Consider the following 17,488-nt stretch of genomic DNA (forward strand, 5'->3'; position numbering starts at 1 on the left):
TGTGCCCATCAGTAAAATCAGTTAGGTTAGCAAACACAAGAAACAGTGGCTTCTAGGTACTGGCCCAACTTTTTCCCTTGTTTCTAATTATTCAATTTAATCATTTAAAAATTATTTTCAGTACACATCCTACAGATTTGCTCTATGTTCTTAATACGAATCTTCACAATATGAGTTATTTCTATGAAGGTTCATTCATCACGAGAGTTTACAACAAAAAGAAACCAGCTTATTTTTATTTTGCCCCTTAGTTCCCCCCTGCCTTTGTGTTCTTCCTTGAGGCACACTCCCATGTGGAGTCCGACTCAGCAGGACCGAGTTGTTAAGCTTCAGGAAGGCACATGCTCTTACAACAGGGCCAGCAAGGTAGAACCAAACAGGTAGCCAAAAGAACAGACCAAGAAAACTCCCTGGTGGTGGTGACCTGCAATGTATCTGCTATGCATGTTTTCTTCCGTGAAGTCAGCATGGCCTACCTGTGCAACAGGTGCAAGCTAGAAGCCCCGCTAGAGGAAAAGGTGAGAGCAGCGGAGCAGTGAGTGTCCACCCTCAAGGAAATAAGAGAAGATGAAAAGTTTTCCGACAGAGCGGTGGAAGTACAACAGCTAAAGGCAGTACAGAACATTTCTGTCTAGCCTATCTCACAGGGATGCTTTGAGGTTAAAGTGGAGAGAAGGGTAACAAAACCCTCTACCCTCTGGGATGTTTGCAAGTGGAAAAGATGGAGTATATAAATAGAACCAATACACAAAAAATAAATATAGACATAAGCTATAAACGTGTGTTCGTACTATTCCACTTCAAAGTACACTTGAGGGGTTCACGTTAAAGCATACCAAACGCTCCCTCAGTCATGCTCTGAACAATGATATATGCGTGTAAATCTTTCCTTATCTTTTTACGAGCCCATTACAGACAGGCTAAACTGGATTATAGATGCGACTATTGGAGTTAAGTAATCTGGAACATCTAAATATATGTGCAGACAAATGGATTCAGGGAAGTGCTGGTGGATGAGTGAATCGCAGGGAATTAGACACTGAGCAGTAAAAAATTACTGCTGCATTTGAATGCTGACCATCTTTTCAGCATTAAATCCCTGATCAGCAAAAGCCCATGGGCCCAGACTTTGCTCCTGAAATTATGTGCTGAGAGTGGGACAAGTTACCGTGTTCCCTGGGGTTCCATTCCTTTCCTTGCCTTTTGGCTGCCTCAGTTATGTAGATCGAGGGTCCTCAAGTCTCTAAGTAGGAGCACTGTTAGTCAAAGTAGACCAGAGAAGGGGCTGAATCCAGTACTTTGGGGTGCCCTAGATGGCCACCTCCCCTTTTACCAAGACAAACCCATTTCCCCCCAGCATCCCCCCAGTCTGGTGGTTCCCCAGTTTTGGCATGCTTCCCTCCATTCTGAAAAGTTGTAATGCCTTTCCTAGGCCTTAATTACTGGCAATAAGTGCTCTAAGCTAAAATAAGCAGGTACCTTTAGAATCTGGTTGCCTCCCTTTGCCTGCAGCTCTACCCACTTCCAGAAGGTTACTCCTAAGAGCTTCCCCAGAATTGATTTTGCCCAGTGCTGAAGGGAATTTCTTGTACCTGAAGTAAGCAAAGCTACTTTAGATCACCCAATGAACTTCTTTTGCACTGATCCATCATTCCCCAGCAGCATGGTCTGTTGCTATCTTGGGGATATACTGCCATCACAAAATCAGCGCCATCTATGGATTGCCAGGCATATTTTGTTACCTTGTTCACTCACTGAACTGGATATTGCACAAATATGCTTTATGTGGAATTGGCTTTTGCACAATTACGTTATATGCATTTGCACAAATTCACACTCCCCAGATGGCACAGGTCCCCCCTAACATGTGTGAATCCCCCCAAAATGCTTATTTTCACAATTTGGCTTATAGTGGAAGTGCATCATTTGGGTATATAGGTTTTCTCATATTTTTCTGTGACTAAGTTTTGATGAAACGGTTAATTTTTTCAATGATCTGCAAGTCTGAAGAACTTACATGACTTGGGGAAAGCTGGCCCACTGAAGAATCTGCAGGGTGAATTTTTAGACATTTCAGTTCATTTGAGCCCATTGCAGGTTGCGCTAACATCTCTGTATCATACAGTCCACTGGATAAGGCACATTCATATATCTGGAAGTGAAGTTGACTAGATATTACAGGGTGGAGAAAAGAGATATTCTTCCATGTATATGTTTATACACTCTGGAGGGGGCGGGGCATTTTTTAAAGAACAAAAAGGTCTCTGAACCATTTTGTTCTTTTAAAAAGGTACTCAAAACGGAATTGGGTGAGCTTGGAGGAAGACGGGGGACAATGTGTCGATTGCCATTAGAGATGTGGCTAGAACCTAGTCTAATTTCCCCAGTGACGAATGATCACAGTTCCTTGCAGGGAAAACACAGTATGCGTATCTACAAAGCAGAAGCAGAGTGAAACCTGCTGGGTTGTAACTGAGCTCCTGGAAAGGAAGGCGGCTGGATCTCGCGGCAGTTGCCAAGTAAACAGCTCTGTCACTGTGCACGATAATCACCACCATCACCATCACCACTAAAACCAGCCTCTGGCGCACCATCGGCTCTTTGTGTCAAGGACAGGTATCGCCCACCATGATTGGCGATGCATCAGCTGGAGCAGCAGCAATGCACAGAATAAAAGCCTTTCTGCTGCACTGGGCACACAGCCTCCAAGGAGCATGACGACCAAGCCAGCTCCCGGAGAAGAACTCTCTTAAACTGATGACCGAGGGCCAGCAAGAACAGCCCGTGTGGTGTAGTGGTTCACATGTTGGACTGGGACTCGGGGGATCTGGGTTCTAGTCCCCACACATGCATGACACTCACTGGGTGACTTTGGCTGGTCATGGACTCTCAATCTCACCTACCTCGCAGGGCTGTTGTGAGGATGAAAATGAGGAAGAGGATTATATAAACTACCATAGGTTTCTTGCAAGAAAAAGAACAGAATGGAAGCATAATATAGATGCAAGTATAAATAAACTAGTCAAGATAAGAGCTCAGCATCCGCTGTGTATATGAAACCCAGCTAGAAGTATTCTCCAACCCACTAAGTTCATCAGGCCGTCAGTTCTTTGGCAAGGGGTGTCCGTCTTTTCACTGTTACATGGGCCATTTCTCAGTCTCCAGACACACGTGGGGCGGGGGGGGGGGGGCTTGGATAAAGAGCAAATTGTCTGATCCTGGGAGGTCCGATTACTCCATTTTGTAGTACTCCATCATTCCCCAGCAGTAGCCTTTGATATTATAGTCCATTTATTTATTTTGCTGCCGAGTCTCCTTTCATGAATTTTACTGCCACTTGATAGGGGCTGCTAAAATCAATTAAACCACAACACGGGACAAAGGGCATGAAGGAGGTTTTCCTTTGAGGGACAGGGTGAAGTCACTTGTTTTGCCATTAGGTGAAGAACTCAGAGAGAGCACGTGTGCCGTGTTGTGGCTGGGCTTCTCCCAGGACCAGGAAACCCTTGAGAAAGTGGAGAATCTGCTTTTGGAACTGACCCACCGATCAGCCAAGTGGCAGCCTGTGCACCTCCGTGGACACACCTCTGTCCTGACTGGGGATGAGGGGAAAAGTAGTTTTGTGACTGGCAGAATGGCCAGTCGGAGGCAGGAAACAGAAGAGGAACAGGAAATGTGGCTTTGTTCTTGACCCCAGGGCCACCAATTAGGGTCATGCAAAGTTTTGTTATTGCTATTATTATTTCTATTCCAGCTTGTAGCCAAATTCTCCCAGGTGGTTTACAAGAGCATATAAAATATAATAAAACTTAATAGAACATAATAACAGTGAACAAATAGAAGTTGTGCTACAAAATTTAAAAGCAAGATTTCTATCCAGTTTCTATTGGGGGGAAAAATGTAACAGAAGAATGGGCTCTGCTTGCAGAGAAAGAAGGTCTGTGTCCAAATGCAGGAAACGGGCTTATGCAGCAGCAGGTGGGGGTCACAGGCCAGGCCCGCGTTCAAGAACTGGGGCAGGAGCTCAGGAGAAGCAGAACCTCAGACAGCTCCAAGTGGAGCCAGGGGAGTTGTGGTTGGGGAAGTGCTCCCCAAGCAAATAGGCCTAAGTTTTTCTCCAGGCCAGGGCTCACTAAGGCCCATAACCTAAAGCTTAGTGAGGGTGGATTTTTTAAAGCACGTCCTTGATTTGTCAGGCATCAACTCTCCTGATGGTGAGGAAACTTTGGGTCCTTTGCAGGTTCAGAAATGGAGCCCTTGGAAGCTGAGGAAGAAGGTGAAGTGACCATCTCGTGGACCATGGAGACCCGGCTGCCATGGGGTCACCTGGCATTGACTCTTCTGGTGGGGTGGGGAGTCTCCTGAAGCCAAGCTGAAAGAGCTTCCCTCTCCCAGTCTGCCTTCCCTTCTGCGTTCTCTACCACATCTCTGAATTTTGGGGAATACAGTCCTCAAGTGTAATAACACTGCTTTCTTCACTGATCATGCATCTATCCTATCTTACAAGGGGATCAAGATAAGATATATATCCGGGTTCTTCCCCAGGCCCCAGCTGTCCTTCACAATGACCATGCAAGGTAGATTAGGCTGAGAGATAACAGCTGCCCAAAGTCATCACTGAGCAAGAACGTGAATTTGAATACGAATCTCAAAGCTATCACAAAGAGGAAGGTCAAGATCTCTTCTTGCTGATGCCAGAGTGTAGGACACAGAATAATCAATTCAAGTTGCAGCAGCCCAGATTCAGGCTGGACATCAAGAGAAGCTTCCTCACAGTCAGTGCAATACGATAGTGGAACCATCTGCCTAGAGAGGTGGTGGGCTCTCCCACCCTGGAGACGTTCAGAAATAGGCTGGACGGCCATCTGAGTGGGACGGTGTAACGTGGTGTCCTGCAACAGCAGGGGGGTGGACCTGATGGCCTTCCTGTCCCCTTCCAGCTCTACTGTTCTATGAATCTGGGCCTTCCTCATCCTAGTCTAACACTGTAGCCCAGTCTTCCTCAGGCTACTGCCCATCAGGCTCAGCCAACATGGCCAGTGGGCAGGGCAGATGGGCCTCTAGCTCAAACCCTCTGCAGGACGCCAGCTTGGGGAAGGCCGCTATAACCACTACACCAGGATGGGCACTACCTAACGTCACATGCATTTGCGTGCCCACAGCCTGCACCTTTCCCAGCGCCACCCAGTAACTTCAGTGGCTGAATGGGGAAGTGACCCCAGTGGCCCTGAAAGCCTGGCGGCCCAGCCCACACCCCCCACTCTTGCTCCACTGCCATCAGAACCCGCGTGCAAACCTCTGAAGTACCCATGCAGCCCAGTTATGAATCACCCTAAAAAGGAAATGCATCACCAAAAATAGAGGACAAAAGAGAAACATAATTTGCATAAGATCCGTATATGTGCATTGGCATCCCTAAATATAAATCTGGAAAGAATTGTTCTAATTTAAATAGAGGCACAGTATATCTTAATAAAGAATGGAAGACTGCGACCAGGTGACCTGTGCGTCCACTGGTTTCTGTTAATAGCAGCTTGAAGGACACCTTCCAAAAGAGCAAGGCCTCTGGCAGTCCTTCAACAAGAGGAACGTCCCCGTAAAAGGACACGTAGCCATCCTGGACTCGACCGGTTGGAGACAAACCACTAGTCTAAGAGGACACATGGTCTGATCTGATTCTGGTTGCCACCAACATGATAGCAGATGTCGCCAAGGCTGATATGATACACTTTTGAAGGGGGGGCAGTGAATTGGGTCTCCTGTTACCGCTTCAGATTCGGGCTGAGTCTTCTGAACAGGCCCAGATTTGAATGGGGGCCAGGCAAAGGGGTACTGGAGGTGGACCCCTCTTATCTTGGTCAGCTTCAGAAGCAGCAATGGAGGCCAGCAACACAGGCGTCAGTGCCAAGCCAAATGAAAGCGCCATGTCCCCTTCCTTCCCACGGTGCCCCTGGTGTGGCCTGTCTCTAGGGCATTCGGGGTAATTTCAGTGATAGCGCTAAGCCAGCATTCCCTGGAGGCTCAGGCAGGCACCAGCTGAACAGTGACCCATGCCCGTGGGCCCTGCCTGCCAGTTTCTGCCCCTGAAGATGCTGAAACAACTGAGAAAGTGTCCTGGCACCCAACACCCAGTCGTTCTTCTGCTAGAAAGTGTAGGACATGGACGGTCAGCTCCTCAGAGCCCACCTTCTCTGAGGTCCCCTGCTTGGCTGCATTTTTACACACCTCCTGGGCCTAAGCCAGAGCCCTGCATTGCATTCCCTTTATAAGTGCACACTTGAAGTATCTGATGAAAAAAAGTTTCGGGGACCGGGGGGGCGGGGGAATGACTAATAATCACTAATACATGACTGGAGTCTCCTAATTACAGCACCCCCTATTCTGGCTGCATGGGGAAAGGTGATCGACCCAATGAATATTCAAGGCGAGCCCAGCACTGCGCACCCCATTCATCACGCCCTGGGAAGGCGACACTTCGTGCAGTACAAGTCCCTCTCTCTCCTTCCCATCCTTCTCCTCTTTGATTCCATCTCCTGGCGAGGTGCCATTTCTGAGCTCTTCCGAACTCATTTTCTTAGCAGTAGCCGGGGCCACCTTTTCCTCTTCTCCCTTACATTGTTTAAGCAAAGTTCAAACATGCCCTTCCTAAGTTTCCAATCAGGCCCAAACAAACCAGGAAAAGTTCTTACAAGCAACTAAGTTTCTAAGTTTGTCTTACAAACAAACAAAGAAATGATTACAAACCAACAAAGATCTTCCAGACAAAGTTCCACCACCAATGGGCAAGTGATTGTCAACTGCATTGGAAATACATCACAGATTAGAGAGCGAGCTAACAATTTTAATTTTGACTAAATGTAATTCAAATGAAATCTGCCCGATCACATTAAAATGTGATTTTAAAAAATCTGTGAAGGGTATTTCTTCTAATTTTTGCCTGTTAGTTCCTTCCTTGGGGTCTGTGGAGCAGCCCCCAAACCAATGCCCTCCAGACATGTCAGCCACCCTGGGTTACAGTGGCTGGGGATGATGGGACTGTCACCCAAAACCAGACTGGAGAAAAAAATGCTGTACAAGTTATATCTCCAAGTGCATAATCAAATGTCGAACCAATCTGATTTTATTTTTTACTGGGTAACCTCCCACATGGGTTGTGGGAATCCTGTGGACACAATCCAGATGTTAGCAGAGCCTTCTGCAAAGTGTCCCATCATACCCTGATTGCCATACTAGCAAAAAGTGGGCTAGCTAGTGCAACCATTAGGTGTATCCACAGTTGGTTGCAAAATTGGACTCGGAGTGTGGATCAACAGCACATCCTCAGACTGGGGAGACTGGGGAGAGTGGGTGCCGCAGGGTTCTGTCCTGGGACCAGCACTCGTCAACATTCTGCTAATGATTTGGATGAGGAAGTACAAAGAAAGATAATTAAATTTGCAGATGACACAAAGCTGGGTGGAACAGTAAATACTCTGGAAGACAGAGATAAGATACAGAGTGATCTCAATAGCTTAGAACACTGGGCAAAGAACAACAGAATGGAATTTAGTCAGGACAAATGCTAAGTCCTCCCCTTAGGAACAAGAAACCAAATACATTGCTACAAGAAGGGGAATACTTGGCACAGCAAATACTGCAAAGGAGAAGGAACTTGGGCTTGTTGTAGATCACAAGATAAATATGAACCAACCATGTGATGCAGCTGCAAAAAGGGCAAATGCTATTTTGGGCTGCATTAACAGAAGCATCACTTCCAAAACACAAGCAGTGCTAGTATGATATTGAGTGCTAGTCAGATCTCACCTGGAGTACTGAGTCCAGATCTGGACACCTAAGTTTTAAAAAAGATGTAGAAAACCTGGAAAGGTTATAGAGGAGGGCAGCAAGGATGATCCAGGGACTGGAAGCAAGGCGCTGTGAGGAAAGAGCAAGAAAAATGGGGATGTTCAGCCACGTGAAGAGAAGGCCGAGGGCTGGTAGAACACTCTACAAGTACCTGGAAGGCTGCCACAAAAAGAAAGGACAAGCTCTCTTCTTGTTCATTCCAGAGTACAAGACACAGAATATGGACTTAAATTAAAAGAACCCAGATTTAGACTGGACACCAGGAATAATTTCCTCACTGTCAGAGCAGTACAACCATGGAACTTATTACCTGGGGAAGTTATGGGCTCTCTGGACAGTCATCTGAGTGGGATGGTGTGACGTGGTGTCCTGCAACAGCAGGGCTTGGACCTGACAGCCTTCTGGCCCTTCCAGCTCTACTGTTCTATGATTCTAGGAAGCTCTTCCCTTGTGGGCTTTTAGGCGAATCCCTGTGCATGAACCCTACAATGCCTAAGATGTCATGTGTTTCCCAGCCTGCCCTTTCTCAGCCATTGCAGCCACTGAGGTTCTCTTCTGAACTGTTTTCCGAGCGTATCTTCAACAGAACCACAGTTCTCCTTTGGGTCTTCCAAGCACAGAGCAAGTGAATGCTGAAAATGACCAAGAGGAGCCTTCTGCATCACAGAACAGCAGTGGAGGCATCCACAGAGAACACCCCCATTGCCCACCCAGCTGTCAGACTGAATCTGTGAAAGGAGTTTGGATGCCACGTGTGCCAAGTGATGGCACAACCAGGTTAACGTTTTAAGGGTGCCATTCAATGCATGTTTGGACAAAGAGAAGTCCTACAGTTTCCAGCGAGCCCCAGCCAGCCATATTGTTTGGGGCAACCTGGGAATTCTATGATTGCTTTCAGTCTAACCATGTAAATTATTTTTCCCTGAACAGACATTCTGTTCTCCAAATCTTTAGCATGTTGAATGTCTCACATCCTAAGGATCTCACAGAATTGGAAGGGGTCCCTACAGGTCGTCTAGTTCATTCCCCTGCAAATGCAGGAAATCCTCTGTATACATCATATCCCAAAGGATGGCTATCCAGCCTCTTTTGAAAACCTTTGCAGACAGTCACCCATCGCCTTCCCCAACAGTCTATTTCTCTGCCAAAGCACTCATAGACCATCAAGATGGTCCTTCTAACATTGAGTCAAAATCCCCTTTCTTGTAATTTAAGCTTGTTGATTCAGCTGAGAGCATCCTAAGGCAAGTTTGCTCATCTATGTGACAGCCTTTCAGATATTTGAAGAGGGCTACCCTATTGCCTCTGCACTGCCTCCATCTCCAGGAGCCTCACAAACTGTGTGGACACCTTCCTCTGGACATATTCTCAACTGCAATCATGTGGACTAGAAACAAAATGGGTATAATTTAAACATAAGCAGTTACCTTCAGGGTTTTATTAAGAGCCAGAAGGCCAGAGCACAGTAACCCAGAGAACACTGCACTCTCTTCCACTGCCTGAGAGGATTTAAGAGTGCTCTGGCCATATGGACATCATCATCATTATTATTATTATTATTATTATTATTATTATTATTATTATTATTACATTTCTATGCCGCCCCTTGCCGAAACCTCGGGGCGGCTTACATGCAGAGCAGGTTACAAGATCACAAACAACAATCTGAAGATGAACCATCACAGCAGGCCTCCTTATCTCCAACCATACACACTTCCTTCAGATCCTGAATCCAGAGCAAAATCAACCCCCTGCTCAGCATTTATATTAGTCAGAGAAGTCCTGGCTAACACCAGCAGTGGCAGAAACGTGTCCTTGTTTATTCTAGCACATCCATCATCTCTGGGAGCATTTGGATGCTGGCTAGTTTTCCCACAGCCCCTTAGGTAAGCAAGGGCATATCCACATAGGAAGCATTTCATTTCCTCTCTGAGCTGCAGGAGTGCTCCAAGATACAGTGCGTCGTCACCTTTGCTGTGCCCACAACAGGGGCTCGCCTTGCCGCCAGACACGCCTAAAAGATGTACAAGCACGAATGCACGTCCTCCAGCAGATCGACCACCACCATTGCAGAAGTTGTGTGAGCTTTGCAGGGACAGATTCTAACTTGTTGGCATTTTTAACCTGTTGAACCCAAGCTTCCTCTGCCTTCTGTGCAGACTCTGCTTCCCTGGACCACTGCCCAAGGCTGTGGAATTTGTAAGTGCCTATAAAGTGCCATCCACTCATCACAACACATCGAGCTGTAACCCACACCCTACGCCCTCGTAACTTATGGTGGAACGCAGCACAAACCTGTACTTTACTCAGAACAAGGGCTCATTGTGCGATGCAACATACCATGGTGGGAAAGTTCACAGAATCATGGCCTCAGCCAGTGGATGCATGGCTGAAATTGATGCCCTGCTCTTGCCTGTATCAGCTTCCACTTTCCGGGATGTCTCCCCAGTAGCAATTTTGGATTGTAAGCTCCTTGGAAGCAGTCTTCTTCTGCTTGGTAAAAGTACTATGCGTACATGCACATCAGTGGAGCTCCCAGCTGCCCCCCACAAGACAAGGGGGGGGACCCCATTCCACCCCTCCTCCAACATGGGGGGTGGGGGGAATACATCCTTCACATGCTTTTCTCTCTATTTCTCTGCCTTTTCTATCTTTTCCACCAACCAACCACAAGATGGCATTGCAATATAGATTTGCAACTTCGCACAGGTTCCAATTTGTCCAGATTTAAAATGTAATAGCGGCCTCTCCTCTCTCCAAAGAAGGAACAAAGCCACAAAGGGGCTAGAAAGCAGGAGAGGCTCTGGAGGATGCCCACATGGTGAAAAGGCCTGCAAGCTTCCTTGAGTGAGGGACCATGAGAGCACAACAAAGGCCTTGCCCGCAGGAGCCCTTGGCTTTCCTTCTGCAAGCTCGTTCTGCTTCCACACGCCCTGCCTCCACCCTCCGCTTCCTCTGTGTGGGGTGGAACCACCTTGGCCACATGAGGAGTGGCCCTCATGCCCGAGCATCAGAGACAGAGGCAGCATTTCACACAATAGCTGTGCAGAAACACGGTGCCACAGTGTGCCATCCCGTCGACTAGCCCACCTCTGCAAAACGACCCATATGGAAAGTCAGAGGAGAGTTCAGACTGGGAGCAAATTGCACAAGCAAGCCTATGCTTGTACAGCTCGCAGACTCTGTGCAGAACTTCAAATTAATAGGCAGGAGGCAAAAGGCCTTTTCCACACCCCATGCGTTGATTCTACTCTTGGTTGGGAGTGTGTGTGTGCGCACACGCAAACATTTGATTATCTCTTTCTTTAATTACACAGATGCACAAACTTCATCTGAGCAGTTTCCCTTGAAAACAGTGTGTTTGAGGCAACGGGGGGACTGCTTTTTGTGCTCTGCTTTCAGCTCGGATGGCATCCTCCTGCCCCCACATGGAAGTTGTCACTTGAAACTGCAATCATGGAGTGGCAAATACATAATCAAGGATTGATCTCAAAACTGTTTCCAACTGCAGCTTTTGCTGCACAGCCAAACCCGCTTCAGATGAAGAAGAAGAACAAAATCACTCGTCTGGAACATTCAAGGTTTGGGGGAAGTGTGCTGCCTCTGCTCAAGCGCATGGAGGGAAAGACTGCCTCTCCCGAAACAGCTTTGCAAGCCAGAAGGCTCAGACTGTGAAGGTGAGCTAGGAAGTTCAGGGAGACACTGAAGGCAAGAAGGGTCAGGAGGGAAGGGACGTGAAGTTTGTTAACCCAGTGGTTTGCCATCAAGCCCAGTAAGGGGACCAATTAGGTAACACCCAGCATTTCTGCCACCTGGCCCACAAACCCACAAGACTCTTTGAGGGGGGAGCCAACTCCTTTGGGAAGGGAAAGGAGGGAAAGGGAGGGGGATTCAGTTTAGAATCAATGCCCAGGATGGTCAAGAGCTAAACTCCACCAGTCCAAGGGACCAGTACTTTGGCAGATGCTGCTGTTTCCTGTGGTGGCACCCCAATTATGGAACACGGTGCCATCAGAAATTCAGCAGGCACCTACCTTACTGAGTTTCAGGAGCCTGGCAAAAATGTTCCTTTCCTGGCACACCTTGGGTACCATCTAGACTACTTATACCAATGCACTGGTTAATTATAAGGTATGTTTTATTTAATGCTTTATTGTGAGTTTATTCTGTTTATTAGGATTTTATCCTATGATTTATTGTTATATGTTGATTTTATATTGTATTGGCCACCCAGACAGCATGATGAGAATGGGAAGCTTTTAAACAAATGTACTAAATAATAATACTTGTTAACAATTTTATTATTATGCACTCTGTATTACAATGCCAGTCCTGACTGACCAGCCTGTAGTTAAGAAATCTTTGGCCTGGATCTGCCGGAAAGAGACAAGGGGAGAGAAGTGTTCATGACGAAGGGCAGGTCATTTAATCTGCAAGAGAAAGGGTGGGGGGATTGTATCCATACAGCCCCAGTTGGTTTACCCAACACAAGCATGGATTCCATACTGGTGCAAACGGCAAAACACACTGCAAACTTGGACGCCAGGACACTGCCAGCAAGCAAGGTGGCGTACAATGCCTTCAGCCACCTTTGGGGTGGGGTGGGGTGGGGGCAGTGGTTCAGCAGCACATGCTCTTCATGCCCCCGATTCTGGGTTCACACCCAGCACCTACAAGCAGGATGGGGAAGGACACCATCCTGAAACTCCAGGGTACCATTGCCAGCCAGTGTAGCAAGCCAAATGGCGCAAGGGGTACCGGCCAGCTTCCCAGTTTTGCCATTTGCCTTGGGTTTCTCTCTATATTAGAAAAAGGAAGGGGGAAAGGGGCACACACAAGAAAACCCTGCCATAGCCATCACTTGAAAAGGAAGGTACATACACTCCCATAAACCCAGAAAGAAAAAGACAGCAGGAAAGTAATTGGCTAATTATACCAGGGAAGCAAACTCCACATCAGACCTGTTCAGACCAAATTCATCAGCTCAATGACAGCATTGTTTCAACAGAAAATACAGGGCAGGGTGCAGAGTTGCCCATTGATACAAAAACAAGGAGACGGTGTTTGAAATGCATAATGCGTGCAAAAAAAAATATTGTCCTTTTGCTCTTAAACAGCAAAACTGAGAAGAAACATTCCTGCCAAAGCAGGTCTTCTTTGTGATACTCTTTAGTGCTCTTTAGATACTGCTGGACTAGCAGTGGGAAATAGAGCCTGAGCTTGTGTCTTATTAGGGGCAGCCTTAGGTTGGGTAGGCGAGTGGAGTGTCGCCCACTGTTCACACAAAGAACTGATGATGGTGTGTTAAAATGACCGTGGCTCAAAAGAGGAGCAGTCACTTCACGTCAGTAAATACTGAACTGAGCAGGTCCCAGAATCATTCTGAAAATCTGTCTGATCACAAGGGATGAAAGGAAACATGCATGGTCCATCAGAGGCAGTGCAGCTTCTCTGAGAAAAGGACCAACTCTCTCCGAAGAACTTTCCTCTCCCACCATCTTCAGATAGAAAGAGAATAACCCTCGTATAACAATTACACTTCATTTTCTTCATCATATCACAAAAGGAGCACTGTGGGGAGAAGCCAAAGCCACCAAGCAGAGTGGCTTGCACCCAGCAGAGAGGGAAAGCAAAAACTTGGCAGGCTGCTGGTTCTCCCACCTCACTTGCATAAAAAAAGAAAAAATCTTCCTTCTCTTTCATCCAGAAGACACAGACAGGGAGATGAGAAGGCTAGATAGTAAGCTGTGTATCCCTCTACAGCTTTTCAGAGCCATCCACTCCATCCGGAACAATGCTCCCCTGCTACAAGCAGCAATAAGAAACAAGACGAACCCTACAAAGACATCACACACACACACACCCCACACACCAAAGCATGGGCACCTTTGCACCAAGCCTGCCCAGCATTCTCTTCCCTGCCATCAGAGGCTGCATCAGGTTCAGATCTCAAAGGAACTGCTACTGAGAGCAACACCAGTTGCCTCTTGTGGGTTTATTCTACACACGGCAAACATGCAGCCCAGCGATTGCTAAGGAAGTGGAGAGCCCAGCACGAGAGTTTCCCAGAGCTCAGCCACGGTGAGGTGCTGGCTGAGAGGGCTTCTCCCCAAGAGACGGTCTCGATCAGGTCAAATGACATTTCTACCCTTCCAGACACAGTGTGCAACTCCATTGGCTTGTCAGCCCGAGGAACCTTGGTGAACTCTTAGCAAAACAACTCTTGCAAAGGAAAGCAATGCGGTTCAACTGTAGCACTTCAGGGAAGGGGCGGGGGGGGCATCTCCCAAGCTATAGCTCTTTGCTTCATGAAGGTTTGATCGTGAGCAGGAGGGAGAGCAAAGGAAACAGAGTCCTCCTGGAAGTCAGGTTTGGGTTACAGTATTTGGAGACTGTTGCAATGGGAATTTCCAAGCAGCGTGGGTGCCATTAAAAACAATGCTAACTTTTTGACCTGAAAAAGAACTTTCCTTTTCAAGCCTCCCCGTGTCGATGGTTGGGGCTTAAAGGGAAGACGGGACTTTAATTCTTGGGGGGGGGGGCGTCCACCATGAATTCTACGGCAAACCCAGATTTGCTCCTGGGGAATCACACTGCTGAATGGGATGGATGTGCCCAAGACAAAAAACCCCGGCTGCTTTAAGACCCCAGCGGAATCACCTCCCAGTTGTTGCCTTTCGGGTCGGGAGAGCACACCCCGCATCTTTCACGTGTTGCCTCGTCCCCTCGGCAAGGGCCAAGAGGGGCGGAAAGTTGGCCCTTACTGGAGAAATGCTTCTCCTGCTGGAATAACGGCAAAGCAAGCGGGCGCATGATCCGGCTGCCTTCGCTTTCTTCGTAGCATCAGCACAGCAAGTGGATTCGGGGTTTCCACCACATGCTGAAGGGGCACTGAAAAGGCGCAAGACCGGCTGGACGGCAGAGGCAGCCGCAGGGACCCCTTAGGGCAGGAAGAGGCCAAGGAAACAGCGCCGTTCTGCCCGGAAGAGGCGCCCCGAGATCCACTGCAAGGAGGCAGAATCTCGGAGGCACCTCCTGGATCATACGGCAGAGGACAAACACGAGCCCCGCTTCGCAGGGAGGACAGATAGAAGTATATAAGCTCTGGGGGAGAACAGCATGCCCTGCTTTGAATCCAGTTTTTCGTTCATTCATACACACATGTATTGCGGGGCCGGGGGGACGAAATCTGGAAGAAAACATGCTATTCAGTCCTGTACATCTCATTTTACCAGTTCCTGGGTTAGTCTTGGAAGAGATGCTTTTTGAGGTCTGTGGAAGCACCCAGATGCAATCCTGACCTTAGAGTAAGTCGCACTGAACTCAGTGGGGCTTTCTTCCCCATCGAAGTACGCGTGCATAGGATTGCATTGTCGACCCCCGCGGGGAAGGGGGGAAGGGGAAAGCAAGGGGCTCCATCGATGCAGAAGGAGCCCAGACCGGAGATGCAAAGACTTAGCGGCCGCTGCGCAGGGCAGGGCAGGGCAGGGCAGGGGGTTCCGATACCTCACGGGGTTGAAGGAGCCAGGAGAGGTGGGGCGAGGTGACGGCGGGGAGCCGCGGGGAAGGGCCCCCGGGGCATTCGGGTTTCTTTCTACAGCATCCGCTCTGCCTCCCGCGTGTGGACGCAGAAGCGGCCCCCACGGAGCTCCGTCGCGCTTACTCGCAGGTAAATGCGCACACAGGATTGCAGCTGTCAGAGCAGCCGATCGGGGGCTCCCGGCCAAGTCGAGCGCTTCCAGGCAGAACCGCGAGCGAGACTTAGAGGGAGGAGGGGAAAGAAAGAAAAAGTTTTCCAATTGTCCATTTTGCAGCCGCTTCGCGAACGCGAGGAGGGGAAGCGAGGGCCGAAGGTCCGCGGCCGCGAGGCGCAGGGAGAGCCCACGAGCACCGGCGGCACACGGCAAGCAGGTCGCGTTCTAACTCCGGTTTTCCGCCTCTTCGCCGCGAGGAAGGGGCTGGATCCCTTCCTACCCCAGCCTGCGAAGTTCGCGGGGAGGCAAGCGAGGGAGCGGCGCCCGGGAAGCGCCAAGTTAGCAGTTGCAAGCATACGCACGCACGCAGCCAAACTCTCCGGGGGCGAGCGGGGTTCAAAGATGCAAGACCGGGGAGAGGAGGAAGAGGAGAGAGGAAGGAGCGCGGGGGTGGGGGGGGGGCTCGGTGCTGACCTGTAGGCGTTTCGGTCTCCAGGGAGCAGATCTGAAAGGTTAACATGAAGATCAAAGCCCGCGTGGTCTGCATCTTGCATTTAAGACGGAAGGGGCCCCCGCACTCCTGCACCCCGAAAAAGTTCTTCTCCCCCAACCTTCTTGATGGGTTTTTAAATATTTCTTTCTCTCGCGCGCGCTCTTTTTCTTTTTTCCTTTTCTTTTTTTCCCCTTTTCCTACCCCTCTTCTGCCAAGGCTCGCGAAGGTTTCCTTTTTCTTAAAGAGGCAGCGGAAAGTTGCCCACAGCTGAAATAGCAGAACCCTGATTGGAACCGAAAACCTTCGGCACGAAAAAAAGCGTGCGAGGGGGAGACGCGCACAGGGGAAAAAGCGAAGCACCGAACTGACGTCAGGCTTCCAGCGAAGGGAAAGCAAAATGAAAGCGAAAAGGGGGCGCCGGTTCGGAGGCAGAGGAGGAGGCGGCGGCTGGGATTGGAAAGGTAGAGGTTGCCCCCTGCTGGCCGAAGGGGAGAAGAGCAAACGGGAGAAAGATGAAAGAGAGAGGTACGGGGGGGGAGGGGATTCTGCCCCACTTTATCGGATGGATGGATGGATGGATGGATGGATGGGGGTATGCGCACCAGCCTCCCCGCACCTGATGCCTATCATCCCTGACCACTGGCCATGCTGGTGGGGCTGATGGGTACAGAAATCAAAACCTCCTGGGGCACAAGTTTGGGGAAGGCTGCTGCAGTAGGTGCATGTGCCTTCTAGCTAATGTGTGTGGGAGCAAATTAGAGAAAGGGACAGAAACAGAGCAGGGCAGAATATTGTTTTATAGATACAGATCCTATAAATCAGGAGAGAGAGAGAAAGAGGATAGCATGTATTTATTTAGCTGTCACGCATGCCTAGGACAAAATACATCATGAGGCCATTTTCTCCCCTTGAGTGAAGAAAGACATCAGTCCTGAAGGGTGGCAGAATTGGTTTCAACACACAACCACTTCCCCCGGAGGCTGCAGGCAAAGCCACCCGTCGCTGCGGGCAAAATCCGCACGTCCAAAGCAGCTCCCCGTGCTCAGAGCTCGTGCCTGGCCTGTTTCTCTCTGCGCAGGGCATTCTGCTCAGCTCTGCACTCTCCACACCATCACCCCACGTCCCTGTCACATTAAAAGGCTGTGGAGGTGCAGCATGTTTGGAGGTGAGGACAAATAGGATTTTGGACAGAGGATTAAGAAGGTAATCCGCCGGGGCATTGGCTGAAGGCGCAGGATTCAGCCACCTGGCTGAAGCTAGACATGTGCGAACACAGTTTGTCCCTAGGGGGAGAGCATATCAGAACCACATGTGGGCTGTCATGAGCTCCATTATGAGATGTGAGAGGCAGGGAAAGAATGCAGCGATGGATCTCAAGCAAGGGGCTAGGGCAGGATGCGCCTTCTGCAAGGGGAAGGACACTTCCCCAGGACAGGGCTGCTCTCAAGGAGATTTC

General features: G+C 49.0%; 1 protein-coding gene across 3 annotated transcripts in view; it reads right to left on the bottom strand.

Annotated features, from left to right (window-relative positions):
* Nucleotides 1–16,405, bottom strand: part of PTPRU (protein tyrosine phosphatase receptor type U) — a 349,047-nt gene extending 332,642 nt beyond the window's left edge. For all 3 annotated transcript variants that reach the window (XM_044434925.1, XM_044434924.1, XM_044434927.1), the window contains exon 1: nt 16,014–16,405. In XM_044434925.1, the coding sequence (XP_044290860.1) occupies nt 16,014–16,086 (73 nt within the window). In that variant the 5' untranslated portion in view covers nt 16,087–16,405. The remainder of the gene's footprint in view (nt 1–16,013) is intronic.
* Between the last annotated feature and the right edge of the window lie 1,083 nt (nt 16,406–17,488).

The sequence above is a fragment of the Varanus komodoensis genome, unplaced genomic scaffold (genome assembly GCF_004798865.1).
Source record: "Varanus komodoensis strain SLA01 unplaced genomic scaffold, ASM479886v1 scaffold29_1, whole genome shotgun sequence".
Lineage (NCBI taxonomy): Eukaryota > Metazoa > Chordata > Lepidosauria > Squamata > Varanidae > Varanus > Varanus komodoensis.